Source organism: Tachysurus fulvidraco, chromosome 7 (assembly GCF_022655615.1).
Source record: "Tachysurus fulvidraco isolate hzauxx_2018 chromosome 7, HZAU_PFXX_2.0, whole genome shotgun sequence".
NCBI classification, from domain to species: domain Eukaryota; kingdom Metazoa; phylum Chordata; class Actinopteri; order Siluriformes; family Bagridae; genus Tachysurus; species Tachysurus fulvidraco.
In genome coordinates, this window is record NC_062524.1 from 7,342,853 (window position 1) to 7,365,067 (window position 22,215).

Below are 22,215 nucleotides of genomic sequence, written 5' to 3' on the forward strand. Positions count from 1 at the left end.
TACTGCAAAATTCATTTATTGTTGTATTCCATGTCAATTCTCAGATGCATTAGATGTTTCTTCGCAATCATTTATGGAACATTCCTTTCTACATACTTTTCAAACTAGATCAGTCTTGTTTTACAACAATAATTTTTTATATAATGTTAATATTCCAGTATTGGCTTTTGTAATATTTTGGTGCGAATACTGCAAAAATCTAAAGGCTAAACCATTCTGATGAAGGTTCTAGATCAAATTTTTCAGGAGGTATTTTGATAGTGTAGTGAAAAAACGTCACAATTTGCAGGGCAAATCAATCATAATGGCAATGTGCTATTTTTAATACTGTGCCGCCCTAATGCAGGTCATTTAGAAAAATGCTGGTGAATCTCAAGCTTCCTGAAAAAGCTGACAATCCCATGAAAGCACAATTTTAATGACCATATTTTTAGGTCAGCCTGCACACTAAGAAATAAGTCAAAAAAAAACCCCAGATGCATCAGTCTGGATCACACTCGAGCGTTAATGATGAAATTTCATCGTAGGTTATGAGACTGAAGCGCCGGGTTTTTGAGAGTAAATAACAGCACTGAAAACAAAGCATCTTCCATCCCCTCATGGCACGTTCACTCTTTCTGCTTGTTAACCAGCGTTTCTCCGAGAGCCTCCAGCACTTCTCTCTTGTAGTCTTCAAAGTCTCCAACAATGTTGTTTATCGACCTGTCTTCCACCACCCACAGCTGGCACTGAGTCTCCGTTATCAACCGGGCATCGTGGCTCACAATGATCACAGCTTAAAAAGACAAGTGTATGTTTTCTACCAGCTTTATTATTTTATTTTAAATAAATAAATAGGCTTTATGTTGAACTTAAATCTGATGTTCTTTCAATCAATCAGTCTTGCACAACCAAAACATTCACTAACACTTATTCATCAAAGTTGCATAGAAATGTGTGTAGATTTGAGTACAAACAATAACGCAAGAATAATTCTGATGATTTATGGGCAACGAATCAACGTTAGCCGCATGGACCCAAGCTCCCACCCGAGCAGTCCAATAACGAACAAGCTGTGATTTGTTCAGACACCTTATGATCACAGATAGCATTAACTGTTCTAAAGTGCTACATTGTTCTGACCCAGTTGTTTAGGCATCAAAATTTGGCCCTTGACAGATTCACTCAGATCCTTATGTTCACGCATTTTTTCTGATTGCAAAACCTTAATTATGAGAAGTGAAGTGACTTTTCACTTGCTGCCAAATATATCCCATGGTAACAAAAAATTCACTTTGTTTCATGTGATAGATGATCAGTGTATGTTGATGCTTATTTTGTTTAAACTTTAGTGCCTGGGTGGGCAATTATGATTGATGAATGATCTGATATTTTTTTTACTGCTATTATATTTACAAGCTACTTGTGCACTTGCTCGAAGTATTGATTACATTCTTTTTATTGTTTAACTGCAAATCGAACATGTGCCAGGTTGGAAAGATGTTCAAAATGTACACACACTTGGCCCGGAGACTTGGCCGACCGTTCGATTTTAACGTACACAACTCTGATGAATAAAAACCAATGTGAATAATGTCAATTTATTTTAGCGTCTCTTACAGCTAATGACTCTTAAAGATCGATTTCAGTGAATTTCACATAATTAAATATAATTTCAAATGCATCTATTTAGTGTTTATGAAAACCTACCTCCTTTGTATTCATTGATGGCTTCTGATAAAGCATCAATGGACTCGATGTCCAGATTGTTGGTCGGTTCATCCTTAAAAACGAAACAGGAAGCAAAAGAAATACAAACGGTTTATTAGATTTATACAAAATTTATCCAACGTCTTTAGACATGCTGCCGTTCACCACTCACCAAAATCAGGACGTCCGGTTGGCGACATGAAAGTTCAGCAAATACTACTCTTGCTTTCTGGCCACCTGATAATGTGATGAAATTTAGTGCACAATGAATATATTGGTTTAAATTTACTGCAAAAAATACAATAGAGTGAGTCAAGTGCTCACCAGAAAGTTTAGAAATCTGGATAGTGTGCGCGTGGCTCTCTAGACCGAAGCGGCCGAGACACTTTCGGCTGTCCTGGTATGGCAGATTGAAATTTCTCTGCAGATACTCTGTGGCAGACTCCTCCATGTTCAGCTGATCAGCATACTGCTGGTTAAAGAAGCCCACTTTCTATAGCAGATGAAACACAGCAAATCAGTTCATTAATAAACCGGTCACCTTGTTGTTAATAATCAATTTGATACAGTAAATTAAGTAAGAAATCAAACATGACAGATCGGCGGTTATAATAAATATAACAATTGAAGCATTGCGTGATGCAAGTTACAAGAATTATTCCATTTCCTTTAAGTCTCAAAGTGTTAATCTTCTTATATGACAAATGTATGCACGATGTTCCGTTTAGTTACATTAAATTTTGTTTAACATCTGTGAAATAAGCTAGCTTATGTTATTTTGTGTAATATGTCATAGCAGAATCGCTTTTTATACAATGAGGACTTTCTCATGGTGGAAAACCTAAAGTTACAGCTTTACTGTTACAAAGCACGGACACTGGAGACTCGTTCCAAAAATGTTACCTAATCATCTTACAGAAAGCTACGCCTTGAATTAAAACATGAATACATGTTTTTTTATTATTCTATTATATATTCACTATTCCAGTCCAAGTGAAGTTACTATTACTAAGGAAATGATAAAGTACTGGAACAAAAGCACTAATATAAACCTTCTGACTGATCCGAATAAGTTCTTAAACAGCGCTGTGGTATAACAACAATTATCAGGTTCCACTAACCAAGCGGTGATTCATCCTCATCTCGCCTTTTTTCTGAAACAAAAAAAGGTGGACATGCCATCAATTACCATGGAAACCTGTAGGCACTTTTATACATGTCTAGCTTTACATGTTTACTACAGTGTACCACTGGGCTATGCATATGCACATGTAACTGTGATGCTACGTGTTACATAACTAGCATGAAACAAAACAAAAATTCCATTTTACTGAAAATCAGTACAAAAAAAAAAAAAAAAAAACACAACAGCTAAACATGATGAGGAATTATAGAGCCGCACATACAGGAGTCAATTTCCCTGTCAGCAGAAGCAGGAGTGTACTCTTTCCCACACCGTTTGGTCCAACTATACAAACTGGGAAACAGAAAAGAAACGTAATGGTAATGAAGTGTCAGTGGTTAAAGATTCATATCGAAATATATAAATATATACATATTGCTAACGTACTTATTGCTTTGATTTCCTTTTAACAACAGTGCACAAACTTTTAACTTACTTCGAGACTCCATATCAATACCAAAGTCAACGTTTCTGAACAGAGGCTTCTGACCATCGTACCCAAAGTCCACACCTGGGAAGAATAAAACAAAATATGAGTTTTCTTTCTGACAATCAGATTTTGTCATTTTGGAACTTGCCTAAAAACACTAAGCGTTCTTAATGTTGGAATTTAATCAATCATAGTCTGTTTGAATAAACCTGATTTTATTGGATCATTTTGCCACAGACCATTTGAAAGAAGGGCTTCTTGTTTCTGCTTTGTTTGTTATTCATCTTTGATGATCTACCGTTCAGTTCATGGAGAATTTTGTGAAAAAAAAAAACACTGGTTAACTTCTATATTCAACCAAATGACTCTAAATACAATATACATCACCTAATGTACCTTAATTAAAAACATACTGACTATTCTAAACAAATTACTGAGATAATCTGGATTAACTAGCATTTATACCATAGCACTGTTGTTTTCTCAAACCTGAATTATCAGAAGTTTATAATAATGAGCTAAACTAACTGGTGATTTTCTACACATCAGGCCATCCTTAAAATATTTTGGTTTGCAGTAACAGTAAAAAAAACCAAACAAACAAACAAAAAAAAAAGGGTCAGTAACCCCTTGCAAACCTCATTTTGATGCTGGGCGCAGTTTTTCCAGAACTTAGTGCCGAGTTAAAGCGGTGTCGAGCTGTTTTAAGGAATTTTTTAGATGCATTATTGTGCCTGAACCCATTAATATTATTTTTATTTTATTGCTTTTGTATTAGTTGTTTGAAGAGTAAAAAAAAAAAAGGTCGGTCTTAACACAAATTTACAACCGGCAAGTCAGTCAGACTTAAAGCAAAAAAATAAATAAATAAAGAGTCGGTCCTAAATTGACAGGGTCGGTCGGGTTACGACAAACAAGAATATTTTTAAGGATGGCCTTTCCACTGTATCTGTATAGGGCTCCAAATATCTGCATCTGAATTTGGATTAAATCCAGAAGTAGGGGGGGTTTGTCCTAAAACAATATTTTTTTGTTGTTTGTAAAATATTCATTATGAAATGAAATACAACACCCAACACCGTGCCCCTGAAAACACAGCAATGTCAGTTCTGACATTGTCATTCCTCAGCCACACAAGTTCAAACTTGGTGTCCAAAAGAAATACGTTTAATCCTACTCATGCAGTTAAGTTCCGTTTCTACCCGTACCAATTTATGTAGTTATATTTCCCAAAATATGTATAAAAATAACCTGAACACTGCAATATTATTTGTTCTTTCTGAATAACGCATTTGTATTTGGTTACATCCCTAGAGATGCACTCACTGTAGAGGCCAAGGATGGGTGGGGAGAGAGGTGGTGGGTTTGGAAATGTGAACTTCACAGTGTATTCTTTAGGTCTTTTCAGGAGCTCTGGGGCCTCATGGCTTTCCTCTTCCTGTCCCTTCTTCTTGCCTTTTTGCTGTTTCCTAGTCAAAGCCTCCTTTGTTTGTTTCTCCTGTGATGAGATGAAGAAATGGTATGCAGACACATTAATGTAATGCAGACACATTAATATAAGTTGATATATAATTGATATATATAATTAATTGATATATAAATATCATGCAATCCAAATATATCTATATAAAAAAAAGCTCACAGCTTGTTTAGTCGATTTGCCTCCAGCTTTCAGATCTTTCAGCTTTTTCTCTTGTTTCTCATACTGCTTTAGGAGCTCCTTTTGCTTCTGCACGTACATCTTCTTAAACGTCACTACAAAATAATTTTAGATTTGAAATCATTGCTCATAAAAAGTTTACACATATTGATTCCTACTGGAAATACTCAAACATGTCCTGAAATTGGGTTACTCACAATAGTTGCCCCTGTAGTAATAGAGCTTCTGGTTGTCCAAGTGAATGATATCTGTACAGACCTCGTCTAAGAAGCTCTGGTCATGGGACACGATCAGTAGTGTCTTTTTCCAGCTTTGCAGATAGCTTTAAAATAAATGAATGAATGAATGAATGAATGAATGAATAAATAAATAAATTCTACTGTATACCAGTCAAGCCTGAGCTTGATTAGAAGTCAAACATTGCTAAGGAACAAAAAAAAAAAAGGGGGTACAGAAAACAAAACACATGTTTATACATTGATAGAAAACACCTTGCTGATCAGACAATGTCAAAAAAAAAATAATTAAAAAGTTCAAGTTGTCAAGTCTACAGTGCCTCAAATAACCATGGTGGTGAGCAGAAAAGCATCTCAGATTGCACAGCACAGAAAAGGGCAGTTTCTAAAATTCTTAAAACAACCTGTCTGATAGCAACAGCCATTTTCTCCGGCCAGATGTTTAACGTAAACATCAGCTGTAGCTCTTGAGCTGTACCTGCATGATTTTATGCACTGTGCTGAATTAACAGTGATGCACGTATTCCTAATAAAGTGGCTATGGAGTGTATTAGTAAGTGAAGTCCATTGATTCTCGTTTTTTAGAGATGAAACTTCAGTCTGGAACATTCAGTGATGCAGCATCGTATTTGCATGATGCTAAATAATGACCTTAGGATTTCCATTACTCTTTAGCTGATTTGCCTGTCGAAGAGCCATAATGAAACTCGGATTTCTCTCGTTAATCCTTTCTTAAATACATGTAAATAAACTGCTACGGTTTGTACAGAGTACCAGTGCTTTGCACGCAAAGTCTTTATATTAACAAGAGCAAAAAGCCAGACGTTACTTATTGAGCCAGATGACAGCATTGAGGTCGAGATGGTTCGTCGGCTCGTCCAGCATCAGCAGGGTGGGCTCCATGAACAGAGCTCTGTAGAGCGAAGGAGAGACAAGCATGTGTTTATCATCATAAATGACTGATTCATTCCTACAAAACATTTGTTAATATTATTTCCTGCTTCTGCTGCTGACAGCTGATAGTGTTCATACCTGGCGAGTGATACTCTCATTCTCCAGCCACCTGAAAACTTCTTAGTGGGTCTGTTCTGCATTTCAGGGGTGAAGCCCAAACCAGCCAAGATTCTACGAGCTTTAGCCTCAGCTGCCGCTGCTCCGATTGCCCTCAGCTCTTCGTACACCTGGTAGAGATGATGACAGGATCATGTTCGCAAATTCTACACAGCAAATTCTACAAAGAATAAATTATATACGTTTTATCGACCGTACGATATAACCTTGTGCTGGAAGAAATAATACAATGAACATCATTTTGGACATTTAACAGCTCAAGTAATCAAAGAAATGAGCTGTCATTCATTCATTCATTCATTCATTTTCTACCGCTTATCCGAACTACTCGGGTCACGGGGGGCCTCAGGCGTCATCGGGCATCAAGGCAGGATACACCCTGGAAGGAGTGCCAACCCATTGCAGGGCACACACACACTCACATTCACTCACACACTATGGACAATTTTCCAGAGATGCCAATCAACCTAGCATGCATGTCTTTGGACCGGGGGAGGGAACCGGAGTACCCGGAGGAAACCCCTGAGGCACGGGGAGAACATGCAAACTCCACACACACAAGGCGGAGGCGGGAATCGAACCCCCAACCCTGTAGGTGTGAGGCGAACGTGCTAACCACTAAGCCACCGTGCGCCCGAGTGATGTCATTTCCAGGAATTTTCCTTATAAAGCCTGTTGTGTTTGTGGTAAAAAAAAATAAAATAAAATCGCAAATGGTTGTTCTGTATTTTTGTCTTTTAAAGATGAGGTGATTAACCACTAAAAGGAATATAAAAGCTTTTTGAGGTTTAATCGACCCTCACTGACTTTTCTGGGTTTTGTGTTGCACATTCAGGAAAACCAAATAAACCCACAGAAAACTATGGAAGCAAATATTTAAAAAATTATGGAAAAAAAAATTGCCTCAGACCTTCTCTAGTCTCTCAGAGACACTGTCCTCGCCCTTCTCAAGCAAAGCCTGCAGGCTCTTTTCCTCATCAAGCAACTTAAGACGCCGCGTGTCCGCCTTCAGCACAGCCTGTACGGCCGGAGTGTCATCGGCGACCACCTCTGAGATAGAGTGAAAAGCAGGACTCAGTATTTTGTTCAGTATATAAATATAAAGACAGATCAAGGGTTTATATTAATGCATTAATAATTATTTTTATTCAGATTTGCTGGTAAAAACAGGCAGACATTCAGTCAGTCATCACCATCTGAACGATCAGATTTGTGAATTGACATTTTTACAGTTCGCAAGGAAGAAATGGATGAGTGCTGTGGTCTCAAGAACAACTTATTGTACAAACAACAACAACTTACATTTTGAGAAGTCCAAGAATTCGGAGAGATTTTTCGTACCTTGTTCACAGAGCAGCACATCAATATTGGGAGGAATGCTGAGAGCTCTGTTGGAAATGTGCTTCAGTAACGTGGTCTTTCCTTTCCTAGAAAAAGCAAGCAAGGCATGTATTGAAAGAAGATATCAAGGACTGTGACGTTCCTAGCAGTTTACCACAGAAAGCAGCCAAATGACCAATTTAAGGCTTTTGTTTATTGCTAACTACTAACCCGTTTGGTCCAACCAGACCGTAGCGGCGACCGGCTACGATCAGAAGATCAGCGTTGACAAAAAGCTCCTTCCCGTGAGCAGAGATGCTGAATCTCTCCAGCTGTAGAGAAAGCAGGAGTGTCAGTAGACTACATGTAGACTACAGCCTAGATGTCTCACCATTTTTTAAATCTTCATCATATTTTTTATTTATTTATGCCCTTGTAAAAATTTGGGTTGATTTATTAGGTGAATAGGGGGGATGGGTGGGTTAGTGGTCGGGGTGGTCTGGCGGACGGGTGTGTCGGAACTCAGAGCCGGTCTCCAAGTCGACACATCGCAGGGTGATCTCCACACTTAGACTGTTTGGTTACTAAAGACTGTTTTAGTTAAACTTAACTGTTAACTCTATAATTACTACAAACATACTGAGAAAACTCCTCAGACCTGGAGGAGAATGACTACTTTATTGTGGTCAATCAGCCAACAAATTATAATTTGCCAAATTAAAAGTAACAAATTGCCAAATTAAAAGTAACAAATGAAAACCCCCAAAAGAGCATGTCATGCCAAATCAATCAAAAAAGAAACAAAAACTCTCGCGACGTCCTTGCGAAAATAAAAACACCCACCTTGACCCGCGGACACGGGCATGCGCCCACGTGCGTGCACGTGCGCGCACACCTTCGCCCCCGAAGAACCAAAAAAAAACCCTCAGATATCTTCTCAATATATACCCTGGCACTCCTAGGAGCCCAGGTGCCATATCACCGTATTTACCGGCATTACCTCCTATGTTTTCTAAATACACTGACCCAATTTCCCCTTATTTCCCATTACCTTTCACCCATATGCTCATTTATGGATTTTCCTCCCCTTATTTTTCATGATCTCAGACTAAACACCTGGGCCTTCTTCAGTCTGCACAACAAGTTTATGAGCACTACATGCCCATTTATGGATTTTCCTCCCCTTATTTTTCAGGGCCTAGGTCTGTGGACCACTGTTTTTTTTCATTCTACATAACATGTTATTGCTATGGCCCAAGGTCTGAGAACCATGGTGTTCTTCATTTTCCATAACAATTTATGAGCTAAGGTCTGGGAACAATGGTCTTTTCCCTTCTACATAAGTTGTTATTACAAATGTGCTCAGACTGACTAGGCCTGACAGCCCTGAATCTGGTTGCAATAAACATCTTTGGCCTACAACATCACCAAAATATGTCTTATGACAGCAATTGTAATATTTTGCAAGGCCTAATACTTTACTTTGGTTATAGTATTGTAAGGAATAATATTTTAATTATTTCTACTAAGATTTTTTTCCAACAGGTGGATCGGTAGCTAGGTGGGTGGGTTAGTTGGAAACCTATTAGATATATAGATAGATAAATTGATAGATAGTCTACGTGTCAGCAGGCTCATGATAAGCATTTGTCAGACTGATAGTAACTTCCATAAACATGCTGAATCCAACTTATTTATCACTGAATGTTGATGCATCAGAGTCATCACTCTGGTGTTGAATTAATGTGTTGAATAAAAGTATTGTGCTTCTGGGTCATAAACCACATCATTGCTGAAAAAGCTCTAGGTTAGCTTGTTGCTAAAAAAAATGAACACTTCAGTTCTCTAACAATTCCATGAGCAGAGAGAAGATTCAATAACAAGAATAAAAAAGGAATCGCATAGGTTAAAAACCCTAAAATACAGTGCACAAAGAGAATTATAGTTCTATTGTGGTGTAGTCTACATTTTAACATTTAAATTGTGCACGTAGACTTAATAAATGGAGAATAAGGAGGCGGTAGAGTTCATATAACCTTGTCTCAGTTTCTGCAAATGAAAACAATTGTTATAGAACCGACCTTTATATCAGAGGCGTTCTCCAACATGGCTTGCCTTGAAGACACCTCAGCCTGAGAGACTGAGAAATCTCCCTCGGTGGCGTTCTGAGCACGGACGCTAGCCACCTGCCGCTCGTACTCCATCTGTGAAGCAACAACAGTGCATGCGGTTCATCTGGGCAGCAAAAAATTACATCAAGTATTCATACAGAGATTTAAAGAACACTTGTTGAATCCTGTCTATTTTCAGGACATGTACCAGCTTCTTTTTCTTCTTCTTCTCCTTTTTACTCAGGTTGGCGTAGGGGTCTTCCTCCCGTTCTTTGTTATGCTCTGCCACAAGAACGTCCTCTGCGCTCTACCGTCACGGGGGGAAAAAAAAAAACAAGAAGTGTAAACACACGAAATATAGCAGGGTTACAGTGAATAAAGTTAAGCAGTGAGGATACCATCATGGTGTCATTGTCATCGCTTTTCTCTTCCTCATCCTCGTCCTCACTAGGAGGCTGGCGAGCAGGTTTTCCTTTCTGAAAGGGAAGAGAGGGAGAGGAAAATGACTACTGCTTCTCAGCTCTTTGCGCTGCCATAATAACAGCAAATAAACACATGTGTGCTTCTTCATTAGCGTTCAAGTGCCCTGACCTTTGGCTGTTCTTTCTTTCCAGCAGCCTTCTGAGGCTTTTCTTCTTTCTTCTCTTCCTCCTCCTGCAAACAGCCGTTCATTGTGTAAGTTAGTCATTTTCCATTGTGGACACTTTAAACATTCTACCATTTTGTGTTGTTCGAAGGCCAAAAACGTCCACTAAATTAAAACCTCAGTTCTAATCAAAACTATTAAATATTAAAAAAAACTATTTACTAATTAATTTACATTTAATTCAATAAAAACACAAATGATTTATTTTTAATATCAAAATTAACAATAACATTGGCTTTTATGCTGTTAATTTTTGTGCAGCATTAGATTTTAATTAGTTCTCCCTCATTTACATGTCAGGGCTGTGTTTTCATAATATTTAATTATTCAATTAAATTATAACAATTAATAATTATTATTATAACCGTTTTTTCATTGCATGGCCATGACATGAAAAAACAAACAAACCATGATTTCTAGCTTGTTTTCAGGCTTTATTTACATGTCGTTCAATGAAGTAATCACGTGTGTGTGTGTGTGTGTGTGTGTCTGCTCAGGGTTTCCAGCAATCCTGCTTGAAAGCCTGAACACACACAAGCACACGCACAAACACAAACACTCGCACATTATAGTATGCTGATATCCTCCATAGAACTCAATGTTAAAAGCCTGAAATAAGCTTTTTTTGCACAGGCCTGTGTAATGGGGTAATAGCGCCACCTTTTGAAAATTAAAAATATTATAATTTTTACCTCTTCCCAGCTGAGGGAACCATTAAGAAGCAAGAATGCATGCTTTTTTCATGTGATGTTACTGTTTTTTCATTGTTAATTTGATTGACAGCCATGTGTACAAACTCTACAGCTGAGAATCAGGTGAAAAAGAGTGAAAATTCAACATCCGGTGAGCCACTAAACTGCTGAACCTTTTACCTTGGATGCTTTGCTGCCTGGCTTCTTGTTCTTCACCACCTTCTTCTCAGTCTCGTCTTTTTTCTCCAGCTCCTCGTCGGGTTCGTCATCAGATGCCTGTTAGGACATGAGCCGAGAGACATGAGATGCCAGAACCCTAACTCTACCTTTTCTGACAGAACATTTTTAATACACCTTCTGTGACCCTTTAATTAATAAACTATATAATATAGTTTCCTGGAATCGACTTCACCAGATTAAAAAAAGAAAGAAAAAGATGGTTATGGAAAGAGTTATTAGTACATGGTATATACATCTATGTTCTGTAACATATACAGGCAAAATAAAAGTTGTTAGAAATGGTTAGGAAGATTATTATTTATTTAAAAAACACTTTCCCTTGCACCCACCTTAGATTTCTTAGTTTTAGCCTTATCGTTTTTCTTTCCTCTGGAAACCTCCTGATTAACATACATACACATATTTTGGCACATATTAGATAGAGGCACAAGAACAGAAAGATTCCCAGGTCCTGCTGTTACAGTCCAGGGGGGGAAAAAAACAGCAGATGGCATTGGGACTGATTTCAAGCAAATGGAAAAAAGGCAATTAAAAATCTATCAATAAATAAAAACATTTTTCAAATACAATTTCAAAAAAAAAAAAAATTTGACTATTGGTTCAATGTTTCTGAAACACATCTTGCAACTTAATCAAATAAAATGCTAGAATTTTTCTTGAGATACAAGATGGAGAAATGAGCAAATGTTTTTCCGTATATCACTACGTGTGGAGGTTAAACTTCGCGTCGGATGATTATTTTCTGGTATATTTTTATATGTTATGTTTCAAAAATCTTATAGCACATCATCCTGGGTTGGAGCTCATAGTCTTTTCTCTGACATAATAACACAAAGCTAAAACTCAGGATCTTAGAATCTAATCCCTTCTGAAGTGCTTACATAATCAGAGTATAACAATAAGTGAACCTACACACCTTAGGGGTTTTCTTATTTATAGGTTTATCGTCTTCGTCACCATCTGCGTCGCCCTCTTCATCGCTCTGACTCTGGCTCAGTGCAGCGAATATGTTGCCACCCTGAAAGCAAAATACATTTCATCACACTAGAGCACAATCATACATACACGCACCATTGCTTCAATCAAACTTCGTTAAACATAGCAGAGCTGTTTGTGTTCAAAACCATGACTGGGTCAGTGCTTAAAAACAAGCTGTTAGTCTCAGGGAAGAAGAGATATGTAATAAATGACTTGTATCACAGAGATTTATAACATTAAATGTAACTGTAAATGGTTAAAAAGTACATGGAATTCTTTAACAGAACCATGAACAGAACTGCTGCAATATTAAGAGGCATAAAACACATCAGGACACAATGTTATTGGACAAATCGACTCTGGAGCGATTTATGACTAACGGCCATTTATGTTGTTTTGTTGATGCCATACGGTGTTTTATTCTTTACTTTTCCTCACAACTCTCTCCATTTGAGCTTCAGGCTTCCTTCCTGACAATTCAAACAAATTTGATTTTATGTAAGAAAGTTAAAATATATATATTTCCCCCTAAAAGCTCACCTTGTTTCTCTTCCCGCCTTTCACGGGAGCTGCTATCACTGTAATCAAAACATACAGCAAGTTCATCAGGATGAATAAAGAAGAAGAATTAACGTTTCTAAAAAAGTTATAAGCCTTGAACTGCATATCTTCAAAACACATTTCATTCTTGCAGGTTTCTGACTTTACCCTCGTCCTCTTCCTCGTCACTGGGCTGGACGGACAGTTTCTTGAGTTGCTGCATGACGTCTTCATCTTCATCCTCAACGTCCCCGGCTTTCCCTTTCCGCCGGTCCTTTTTTTTCTTTTGAGGCTAATGCACATACCGATGTATATAATTTAAATGTTGTATACATTTAGCAAAAAATATGCCATCTTAATCTAATTCCTGAAAAGAATCTAGACTAATTTAGGCTGTCTATATTTACAGAGCTCCAAGGAATCCATTTAAACTTTTGGCAGATTTTATTCTGCACTTTTTTTTTGGATTTGCCTGAATTGTTACTTATAGAGCTCCAACTGTAAAGTTCGGAAGACCCAAAAAAAAAAAAAAAAACCAAATAAATAATGTACAAGGAAAAAAAAAAGCAACAGCCTGGACTAGAACCTGATAGAAATGGGATACGGATGTATATCATTTATTTAATAACAGAATCTCTCACACAGAAGAACGAACCAAGATGTGTTCACTCAGATCTGGCATGTTAGCATTGAAAAACCAGTTACACTTAAAATTCTGCTGTTCCAAATTTGTACGCTGCTAACGGGTTCAGCCAAAGCAGCTTATGTAATAGATTTGTTATTTTAAGGAGAGTCTAAGGAGTCGTATGATTAAAAATAAATTAGGCTGTATTTAGACTTGAAGAGTTAAGTCAACTACATGCGAGTTTTGCATGCTGGGTAGCTGGATGGTGTCTGATTAACATAAAGGTGTGTTTTAGTTTCGGACTGATTTATCTTAAGCCTGTTTTCTGGCATGACATTAAAAAAAGTATTAAATGCCAACGTAATGGTCGTAATCGTAGGAACAGTCAATTCTGCTTAAATTCTACAGAAATCTACTCTTTAATTAGAGATATTTCTTTTATTAAGAAGTTAAGTTCAGCTGTGAGCATAGAATTTGTACTTTAAATTCAGTTTTGATTTACTAACAATTTTACGGTTATTTCTGTCTTAACAAGAGCTCCTTTTGGACAGACTAAAGCAGATATTTCTGTGTTTTGATTAAATCAGCAAAAGCCAGACAGACATTATCATCATCACACCTGCTTTCCTTGCGTCTCCTTCACTGCCGGCTCTTCCGTCTTCTCTGCTTTACTTTCCGAGGACAGCTCATCAAAGAACTACACAAAAGCAGAGAAAAAAACACCAAGTTCATGGCTGTTAGATTTCAGTGTGTAGCAGTGAAAATACTTCATTACTGATATACACAGCACTGTTTACTACAGCAGACCATATCACTACAGAACAGACCACAGGTAAAGCCGAGAAAGACAGAAAGAAAGGAATGACAGAAAGAAAGACAGAGAGACCGAACAAGAAAGACAGAGAGACAGAAAGAAATAAAGAAAGAAAGATATGTACAGTAAATAAGTATAAAGGCTGTAGCAACGCTGATGTGTGGACATTGTTATAAAGTACAAATAAATGGTTCTGAGGCTGTGGCACTGAAAACAATGTGCAGACTCTGTTGTAAACTAACAACAAGTAGAAGGTTATAAGGTTATGGCATTAAGAAAGTGTGAGCTGAATAAACAAGTCCACTAAATAAATAAATATATGTGTGTGTGTGTAGAGAGAGAGAACAAGGAGTATGTCATATTTACATTGTATGTATAACTGTACAGAAGTTCTTTACAGTATGTTTACAGTGTTCTAACAGTGTAGTGGACAGTTCAGTAGTGTGTTGGTGGATGTTATAAAGCTGTCCCTGAACCTGCTGGTCCTGGTGCTGAGGTTCCTGCATCTCCTCGTGTGAAGGAGTTTAAACAGCTTGTGACTAGCATGATGTACTCTCTAGTCAAAAGCTTATCTATCACTTACACTCTTCTTCCCCTTCTTGTCTTTCTTTCCTTTCTTCACAACTTTATCTGAGGAGAAAATAAAAAACACTGAGTGATGATGAAATACACCTTCAGGACATAAGGACACTTAAGGTTTTATAGGCATCTTTTACAGGACATCTATGTAGATGACATAAAGACTGCTTCATAATACCAACAACTAGTTATAACATTAGTTATAATTCAATAAAACTATGATTCTGTAACATGTTAATCAACAAAGCTAACAAGCTAACAAGCTAATCTTTCTGTTTACTGAGCACGCGCAAGGTCTGTGTGTTTACCTGTCTGTGGTTCATCGTCTCCTTCCCACTCAGCCACTTCTTTAGATTTCTTCGGCATTGTAAATGATCTTTAAACGTACAAACAGGTGACGAAGGTGTGAATTTGGTGCGTAGATTACTGTGTGTGACAGAACAGAGCACATGCGGCCTACACTTCCCTGCTCACTACACAAGAGCGCCGCACAGTTTCAAATGCCGGTAGTTTGGAAAATTACAGCGACACCACAGGCCGGAGGAGGAAACTGCAGCTGGTCAGATTTAGGGTCAAGTCAAGTAAGGTCAAGTCAAGAAGCTTTTGTTGTCATTTCAACCGTATGTAGCTGTTGCAGTACACAGCGAAATGAGACAAAGTTTCTCCAGGATCAGGGTGCTACATAAAACAAAGACAGAGCTATAAGGTCTTAGTAAGTTAGTCCTAGATACATAAAGTGCATCTGTGCAACCTGGTGCAAACATTGCAGGACAAGAGAGACAAGACTGACAAGATAGTGCAGGACAAGACAAAAAGACGGAAAGGCAGTGCATCTCCATAAACTTGGTCAGCAGCAGGAAGCATGAAGTGCTGTAAAACTTCCTGGTATACGGCTGCGTTGACCTTGGATCTAAGAAAACACAGTGGACCAACACCAGCAGATGACATGGCACCCCAGACTGTGGAAACTTTACACTGGACCTCAAGCAAAGTGGATTGTGTTCCTCTCCCCTCTTCCTCCAGACTCTGGGACCCTGATTTCCAAAGGAAATGCAAAATTTACTTTCATCTGAACATAACTTTGGAAGACTCAGCAGCAGTGCAGTCCTTTTTGTCTTCAGCCCAGGCGAGATGCTTCAGACGCTGTCTGTGCACTTCATGTTTCCTGCTGCTGACCAACTTTATGGAGATGCAGATTTAATTTTCCAACAGGACTTGCCACCTGCACACAGTGCCAAAGCTACCAGTACCTGGTTGAAGGACCATGGTATCCCTGTTCTTAATTGTCCAGCAAACTCGCCACATGCCACAGTAATTCAGACAAAAGGAGCCTTAACTAAGTATTGAGTGCTGTACATGCTCATACTTTTCATGTTCATACGTTTCAGTTGGCCCAGATTTCTAAAAATGCTTTCTTTGTATTGGGCTTAAGTAATATTCAAATTTTCTGAGATACTGAATTTGGGATTTTCCTTAGTTGTCAGTTCTAATCATTAAAATGAAAAGAAATAAACATTTGAAATATAGCAGTCTGTGAGTAATGAATGAATATAATATACAAGTTTCACTTTAGATGTTGTTTAGATGTTGGACTACTGATCGGAGGGTCATGAGTTCAAGTCCCAGGTCCACCAAGTTCCTATCCGTTGAGACCCTGACCCTCAATTGCTCAGGTGTATGTGGTAGCCTAGAGGTTTATATGTTGGACTACTGATCGGAAGGTCATGAGTTCAAGTCCCAAGTCCACCAAGCTACTACTGTTGAGCCCCTGAGCAAGACCCTTGACCCTAAATTGCTCAGGTGTATTTGTGGTGGCCGAGAGTTTCAGATGTTGGACTACTGATCGGGGATGGTCATGAGATTAAGTCCCAGGTCCACTGAGCTACTACTGTTGAGCCCCTGACCCTCAATTGCTCAGGTGTATATGTGGTAGCCTAGACCAGGGGTGGCCAACCAGTCAGAGACAAAGAACCACATTTTTTACTGTGCTACTGCAAAGAGCCACATGATACACATGGGCACACATGATTATCACCTTTTTTCCCCCTGCCATTTGGAGAGTGAACTTGACACAAATTGTTTACTCAAATGATCTTGCTCCTACTGGGAAACTTATTTTCATCCCACTCATATCCGCGTTTGACGAAAATACCATATCGAACTCACGCGAAGCAAACACGCACATTAAAAAACACAAATACAAACTTCGATATGAACTAAAGAGCCGCATGAAATCAGGCAAAGAGCCATGCGGCTCGGGAGCCATGGGTTGGCCACCCCTGGCCTAGAGGTTTAGATGCTGGACTACTGATTGTAAGGTCATGAGTTCAAGACCCAGGTCTGCCAAGCTACTACTGTTGAGCCCCTGAGCAAGGACCTTGACCCTCAATTGCTCAGGTCTATAAAATGAAATAAAATGTAAGTCACTCTGAATAAAGTTGTCTGTTAAAAGCCATAAATGCAAATGTACTATGACACTAAAACAAATTCCTTGTATGTGCAAGCATGCTTGGCAGTAAAGCTCATTCTGATTCTGATTCTGATTCTGATTCGTCTACAGCCAGCTGTTATGGAAATATATAGGTGACCATGTCAAGGCACGGCTTATGCATGACTGTAGGGCATGACAGCCTTTTCTGTCCTACACGAGAACGTCATATCCGTTTTTCTAGAACAGGGATTTGCGCATGCGCAGTATCAATTCAGTGAAGGACATTGAAAGAGATGTGACATTAGTGTAGTGTTAACAACCGATTCGTCTGTTCGAGTAATTGCATTATAAAGCGGTTCAGTGCACAACATTAACACTTCCTCCTGAGTCCATTCTGACAGGTACGTGTTAAAGTGGTCACTTGAAGGAAAGCCGGGACTGTTAGCTAACAATGCTAATATGTTAGCATTGGTGCTAAAGCCTGATACAGCTAATGTTATTGCTAGCATATAATTGAGCTAGAAAACTAAGCAATTAGGACCTAATTGCTCTCAGGTAGGAGTTAATAAGTCCCTTTAAAGTGAAAGTAGAACGATTTCTCTTATTTAATGCTTTCAGGTCATCTGATTTGAATCATTTTTTTTTTCACAACTTGGTGCCGTCACCCAGTCAGGTCACGTGACCTTTTTATTGACTGCAGCAGTTTGTAAATAAAAGTACATCAGTGCTGAATTTTAGAAATTCACAGGCTGCTTATTGGTTTATATAAACTCTGATTGCACGAACGTATAACAAAATGGCATAAATGAATTAGATCTGTTTCTTTTTTCTACCCCAAAGGCTTTTTTGACTGCATTGCAGAGGTTTAGAGGGAAACCAGAACTTTTCCTGTGATTTGCTTCACTATGTCACTTTGCTGGTAATCTAATGCTGTGAAGATCCTGAGCAACCTGTCCTGAATGGCTGTCTGCAGAAGGGGTGTCTCATTTTGGTTAGGTTGCAACAGAAGTCATGGCTGCCAGCCTCTGATAAAGAAGAAGAACTGGAACGTATGGCAGGTGAGACGGGCTGGCTTTTTAGACATGATTGGATCGATCCGGTATGGTTCATCAGACGCAGCAAATAGCCTTAAACTCTGTCTGGGTATTGGATTAGATTTGGCAAATTTTTCAGTTCCATTTGCTGATGTATTTTATACTGAAAACATTAATATTGACTGAAAAGACAGACCCTGTATGTTAACACTTGGTCTCATTTTCCCGTCAGTGTTTTTTTGCACTGACACTTTAACTCTGGACTGTCACATTAACTCTGTACTTGCACAGCACAGTACCACTTTATACACACCATATTGCACATGGAGACTTTAAGGACAATAATTAAAACCATACGCATGTATGTATATTTATGTATATACATTATTTTTCACTTATATTTTCATAATTCATATAGTTAATTATCTATCTATCTATCTATCTATCTATCTATCTATCTATCTATCTATCTATCTACCCACCTATCTGCTTCCTTTTGGTTACATTTTTTTATCCCAAATTGTGTTCCTTATTTTTGAATACCGGACAGATGCAAAAAGCATTTCACTGCATGTCATACTCTGTATGTATGTGTATGTGACAAATAAAAGTTGATTTGGTCCTTACAGACATATTTCCTTTCAGAGTTTGGACACATTTGATATGATGTTATTTGAGATTTTAATCTGTTCCCTGTTCGCACCTTTTTTAACGTCCGTTCAGTTATTCTCTATTATGCTGCAGGATGGGTGGATGAGGTGAGGTGGGAGTGGTTCATGATTAGTTTACCTGCGTTTACACATTTTGTCCACTAGGCAAAGTTTTTTTTTAGTTTGCATAATTCATACACACTGTGTAGACATGAGTGGCACATTTACACACACACTAGATATTTGCCAAAAGCCACTTAAACACTGCCATATTTGACCGGTATTTGGTTTTAAAGACCTTGTATTAATGTTGTTTTGTACTGACCATAAAAAAGTGTTTTTAACATTGCTTGAATCATTGAGTAATATATTCAAATTTTTTATTTGCAGGTGGGGTTAAATGCCCCCTGTCGATTTCTGAGCAGTGGCTCATGGGTCTTGGCTCCTCCAAACAGCCTACATTATCAGTCTGTACAGAAAGTGTCCCTGCCTAACCTATGTCATCATGTGTCCCAGCCAAGAGAACAAACTCCAGAAGAAGACTGGGCGGAGACCCTTGGCACTTGTGTCCTGCTCAAACCCAGGGAAGCAGTCGATCAGCATTCACTGGTGGAGGTTTCCCTGTTCGGACAAATCAAGTTGAATGAGGTCCTGGCGTTGGGCACCAACCGGCTCACTGATTTTTCTTTCCCTTTAACCACTGTTGATGGAAGAAGAGAAGATGATATTAGCATCGTTGGAATGTCAAGGACTGAGCAAAAACCGGATCAGGAGCAGAGTTCGTTTCGGAGTTTGTTCGAGGCAGAAGGATGCCCAGCACCTTTTATGTTAGGATCATGCTTTTATTGCTTCCACTGTCCTGGAACAGGGCCTGTACCTGACACTGGAGCTACGCTGAGAATCGGACATGTCTTCTTTCCACATACTTTTAGCTCACTCTGCAGTTATGCAGAGGCTGTTAGCACGGACAGAAGGTCCATTGAGAAGGACAATGAGAGTGAGGAGAAACTGGCACTGATGTATGAAAAGCTTAGGATTGAGGTAATCTTCTGTTCCTAAGGCTTTCTTACATCTGTTTGTAGACCCAACTTTACCATCAGGTTCTCATTAACTTTATTGTTAAATGAACGTTCGTTTCAGCTTCCCAGTTTTTTTCTGAAGAATCATGACTACGGCATGTATTCAAACAACATGGAATTTATCAATGACCTTCTCCACATGAAAACCAGGTACTGTATGGAATTCTCAAATCTGATTGGTTGGAAAGTGTCGATGAATTTTCTATAACAGCTGCTCTGACAGATTTATCGGACACGTTATTTCTATAGAAAACGCAAAGATAGATACTCCGCGGATTTATAAAATGTATGAAATGATTGATATCTGGAAGTTTTCTGTGAAATGTTGTTTAATTGAATTGAATTGAATTAGCATTTTGTCTGTCAGGAGTCTTCAGTGTGTATAACAGTATCTCATGGTTTATTTAAGTAAAGCGTGACAGACCGTGTGACCGTGTTATTTGTCGAGTGTGATTTGATTTTAGAACACTGCTTTTATTCTTTCATTCTCCTTAGAGGCCGTGTAGCATATCAGCTGACCCTGGCGCTGTGGCGACTTATGTGCCTGTGCTATTATGCAGACGCACGGCTAGAAGTGCTGAAGCTGACCAAGCACCCAGAGGACAACTCCATTAAAGCGCGCTGGAGGGTCAAGGGTTTGCCCTTTCACACTCTTTTCCTTCGCTTCTACAAGAAAGATAAAAGCCAGTTTTACAGGTAGGACATGTAGTTAAACACAGGGTAGGAGCGCAGAATTTGACTGGTTCATTAACATGTGTTTTTTTATTTAAATTAATTAATTAATTTTTTCCCCCCACAGAACCTTTGATGCATTCTCTACCTTCTATCTGGGCCCTGACGGACACATACATGTTCATAAAGTTGAAAAGGTAAACACTTATCATATCTTTCCATCATTAAAGGAGAAATGATCTCTATTTTACCTAAATATCTGTCTATAATGGTAGTTGTTGGGGTAATCAGTACATAATCGATGTGAAACGTGCATTTCTGTACATCTGAAATCTTTAAATATATTTGATCGAGTTTGTCCTTGTAGCAGCTAAGAGAAAAGAATTTGTGTTTGTGTTACTGGTGAATAATTTGTGGTAGAGTCGTCAGTGTTGGTAACGTTGGTAAAGCATTTATAGTTCATTTGAACGTGCCATAAAGAATTCACATCCCTAACGAACATGCCAGAGGTGACAACAAAAAGAAAAACGCCCTGAGATGACAAGGTGGAAAACTTGAGCGCAGCAAAACTTAAACAGGATTATAAAACAATGTCCTTAGGAAACCTGTCTAAATTATTATCATTTTAAATGCAGCACATTTTAAACCAGAGCTGTGGAGTCATGTCTGTTCTTATGCTGACTGCTGGTTTTTATCTTGGTGCAGGTTATGCAGGCTCAACCACCTGTGCTGCCGAAAGTGCCAGTACTGTTGGCAGGAGCTCTGGTGGCTCTGGGGCTTCAAGAAGACCGGCCAGCATTTAATCTTCTCCCAACGTTCCTCTCCTCCTTCAGACAGGCACAAGATTAACGAACATGGCACTGCACGTAGATTGTGCGGGAAGAGAGAAAAATGTAGCTTTCTGTTGACGACGAAAAGGACTAGACGACCTTTTCATAGAGAAGAACGGCGGTCCTAATGTCGAATAAAAACAGCGGTATCAAAATAGGAGATGAAAACCGTCCTACTGTCTATGCGTTCTCTTACCTGTTGAATATTAATTGATACCTTACCATATGACATCACAAAGCTCTGTAAAAGTAGGTTGATGCAGGATTCGCGACACCATTTACTTCCATCGTGTTTACTGTACAGCTTAAAATCTATAGGGAAGGAGAACGGAACATGGAAATGGGAAATAATCCTGTAGAACAGAACCGGCGACCACAAAAAAGACACATGCCTAAGCCAGTTCATACATACTGTTTACCTTTTAGGAAAACAACTGTCTTAAACGCAGTCGTGTGGAGATTTCTAGAAGGAACTTGTATTGTATTTAAAATGCAGACCAATTGCTCTTTGTTCAAACATTAGGTTCCGTATCAAACTGTAAAGATTTACATAAAGATTTCAACTTTAACGTTTGTTTTGCACACCTGCCTTTTATAAGGAACTAGTCTGCTTGGTGGTGGAGGAACAGATAGAGGGGCAATTACCCTTAATGACCTCATGAAGTATTCCGCAATGTGAGAGTCTTGTTTAGATCGACAATTAAA

At 38.6% G+C, this 22,215-nt stretch overlaps 2 protein-coding genes across 3 annotated transcripts; one reads left to right on the forward strand and one right to left on the reverse strand.

Moving 5' to 3' along the window:
* On the reverse strand, positions 1–16,172 carry abcf1 (ATP-binding cassette, sub-family F (GCN20), member 1). Of its 2 annotated transcripts, XM_027133855.2 has the most exons (27): positions 15,123–16,170; positions 14,819–14,865; positions 14,041–14,118; positions 12,965–13,088; positions 12,797–12,834; positions 12,195–12,296; positions 11,608–11,658; positions 11,219–11,314; positions 10,292–10,354; positions 10,099–10,176; positions 9,909–10,007; positions 9,671–9,793; positions 7,821–7,921; positions 7,611–7,696; positions 7,180–7,319; positions 6,231–6,379; positions 6,028–6,111; positions 5,160–5,284; positions 4,945–5,057; positions 4,629–4,800; positions 3,309–3,383; positions 3,096–3,166; positions 2,811–2,843; positions 2,014–2,182; positions 1,862–1,926; positions 1,690–1,762; positions 1–775 (listed from the first exon to the last, which is right to left on the reverse strand). In XM_027133855.2, exons 1-27 carry the CDS (start codon positions 15,178–15,180, stop codon positions 609–611), a joined length of 2,580 nt encoding a protein of 859 aa, XP_026989656.2. In that variant the 5' UTR covers positions 15,181–16,170; the 3' UTR covers positions 1–608. The 2 variants fall into 2 exon arrangements, with proteins under 2 accessions (XP_026989656.2, XP_026989657.2); XM_027133856.2 differs by lacking the exon at positions 11,608–11,658 and having other exon boundaries at positions 15,123–16,172.
* Positions 16,173–17,480: 1,308 nt separating this feature from the next.
* On the forward strand, positions 17,481–22,079 carry c7h6orf136 (chromosome 7 C6orf136 homolog). The gene is made up of 7 exons (XM_027133802.2): positions 17,481–17,646; positions 18,086–18,303; positions 19,320–19,970; positions 20,070–20,158; positions 20,504–20,704; positions 20,808–20,877; positions 21,386–22,079. Exons 2-7 carry the CDS (start codon positions 18,205–18,207, stop codon positions 21,527–21,529), a joined length of 1,254 nt encoding a protein of 417 aa, XP_026989603.2. The 5' UTR covers positions 17,481–17,646; positions 18,086–18,204; the 3' UTR covers positions 21,530–22,079.
* The last annotated feature ends 136 nt before the right edge of the window (positions 22,080–22,215 follow it).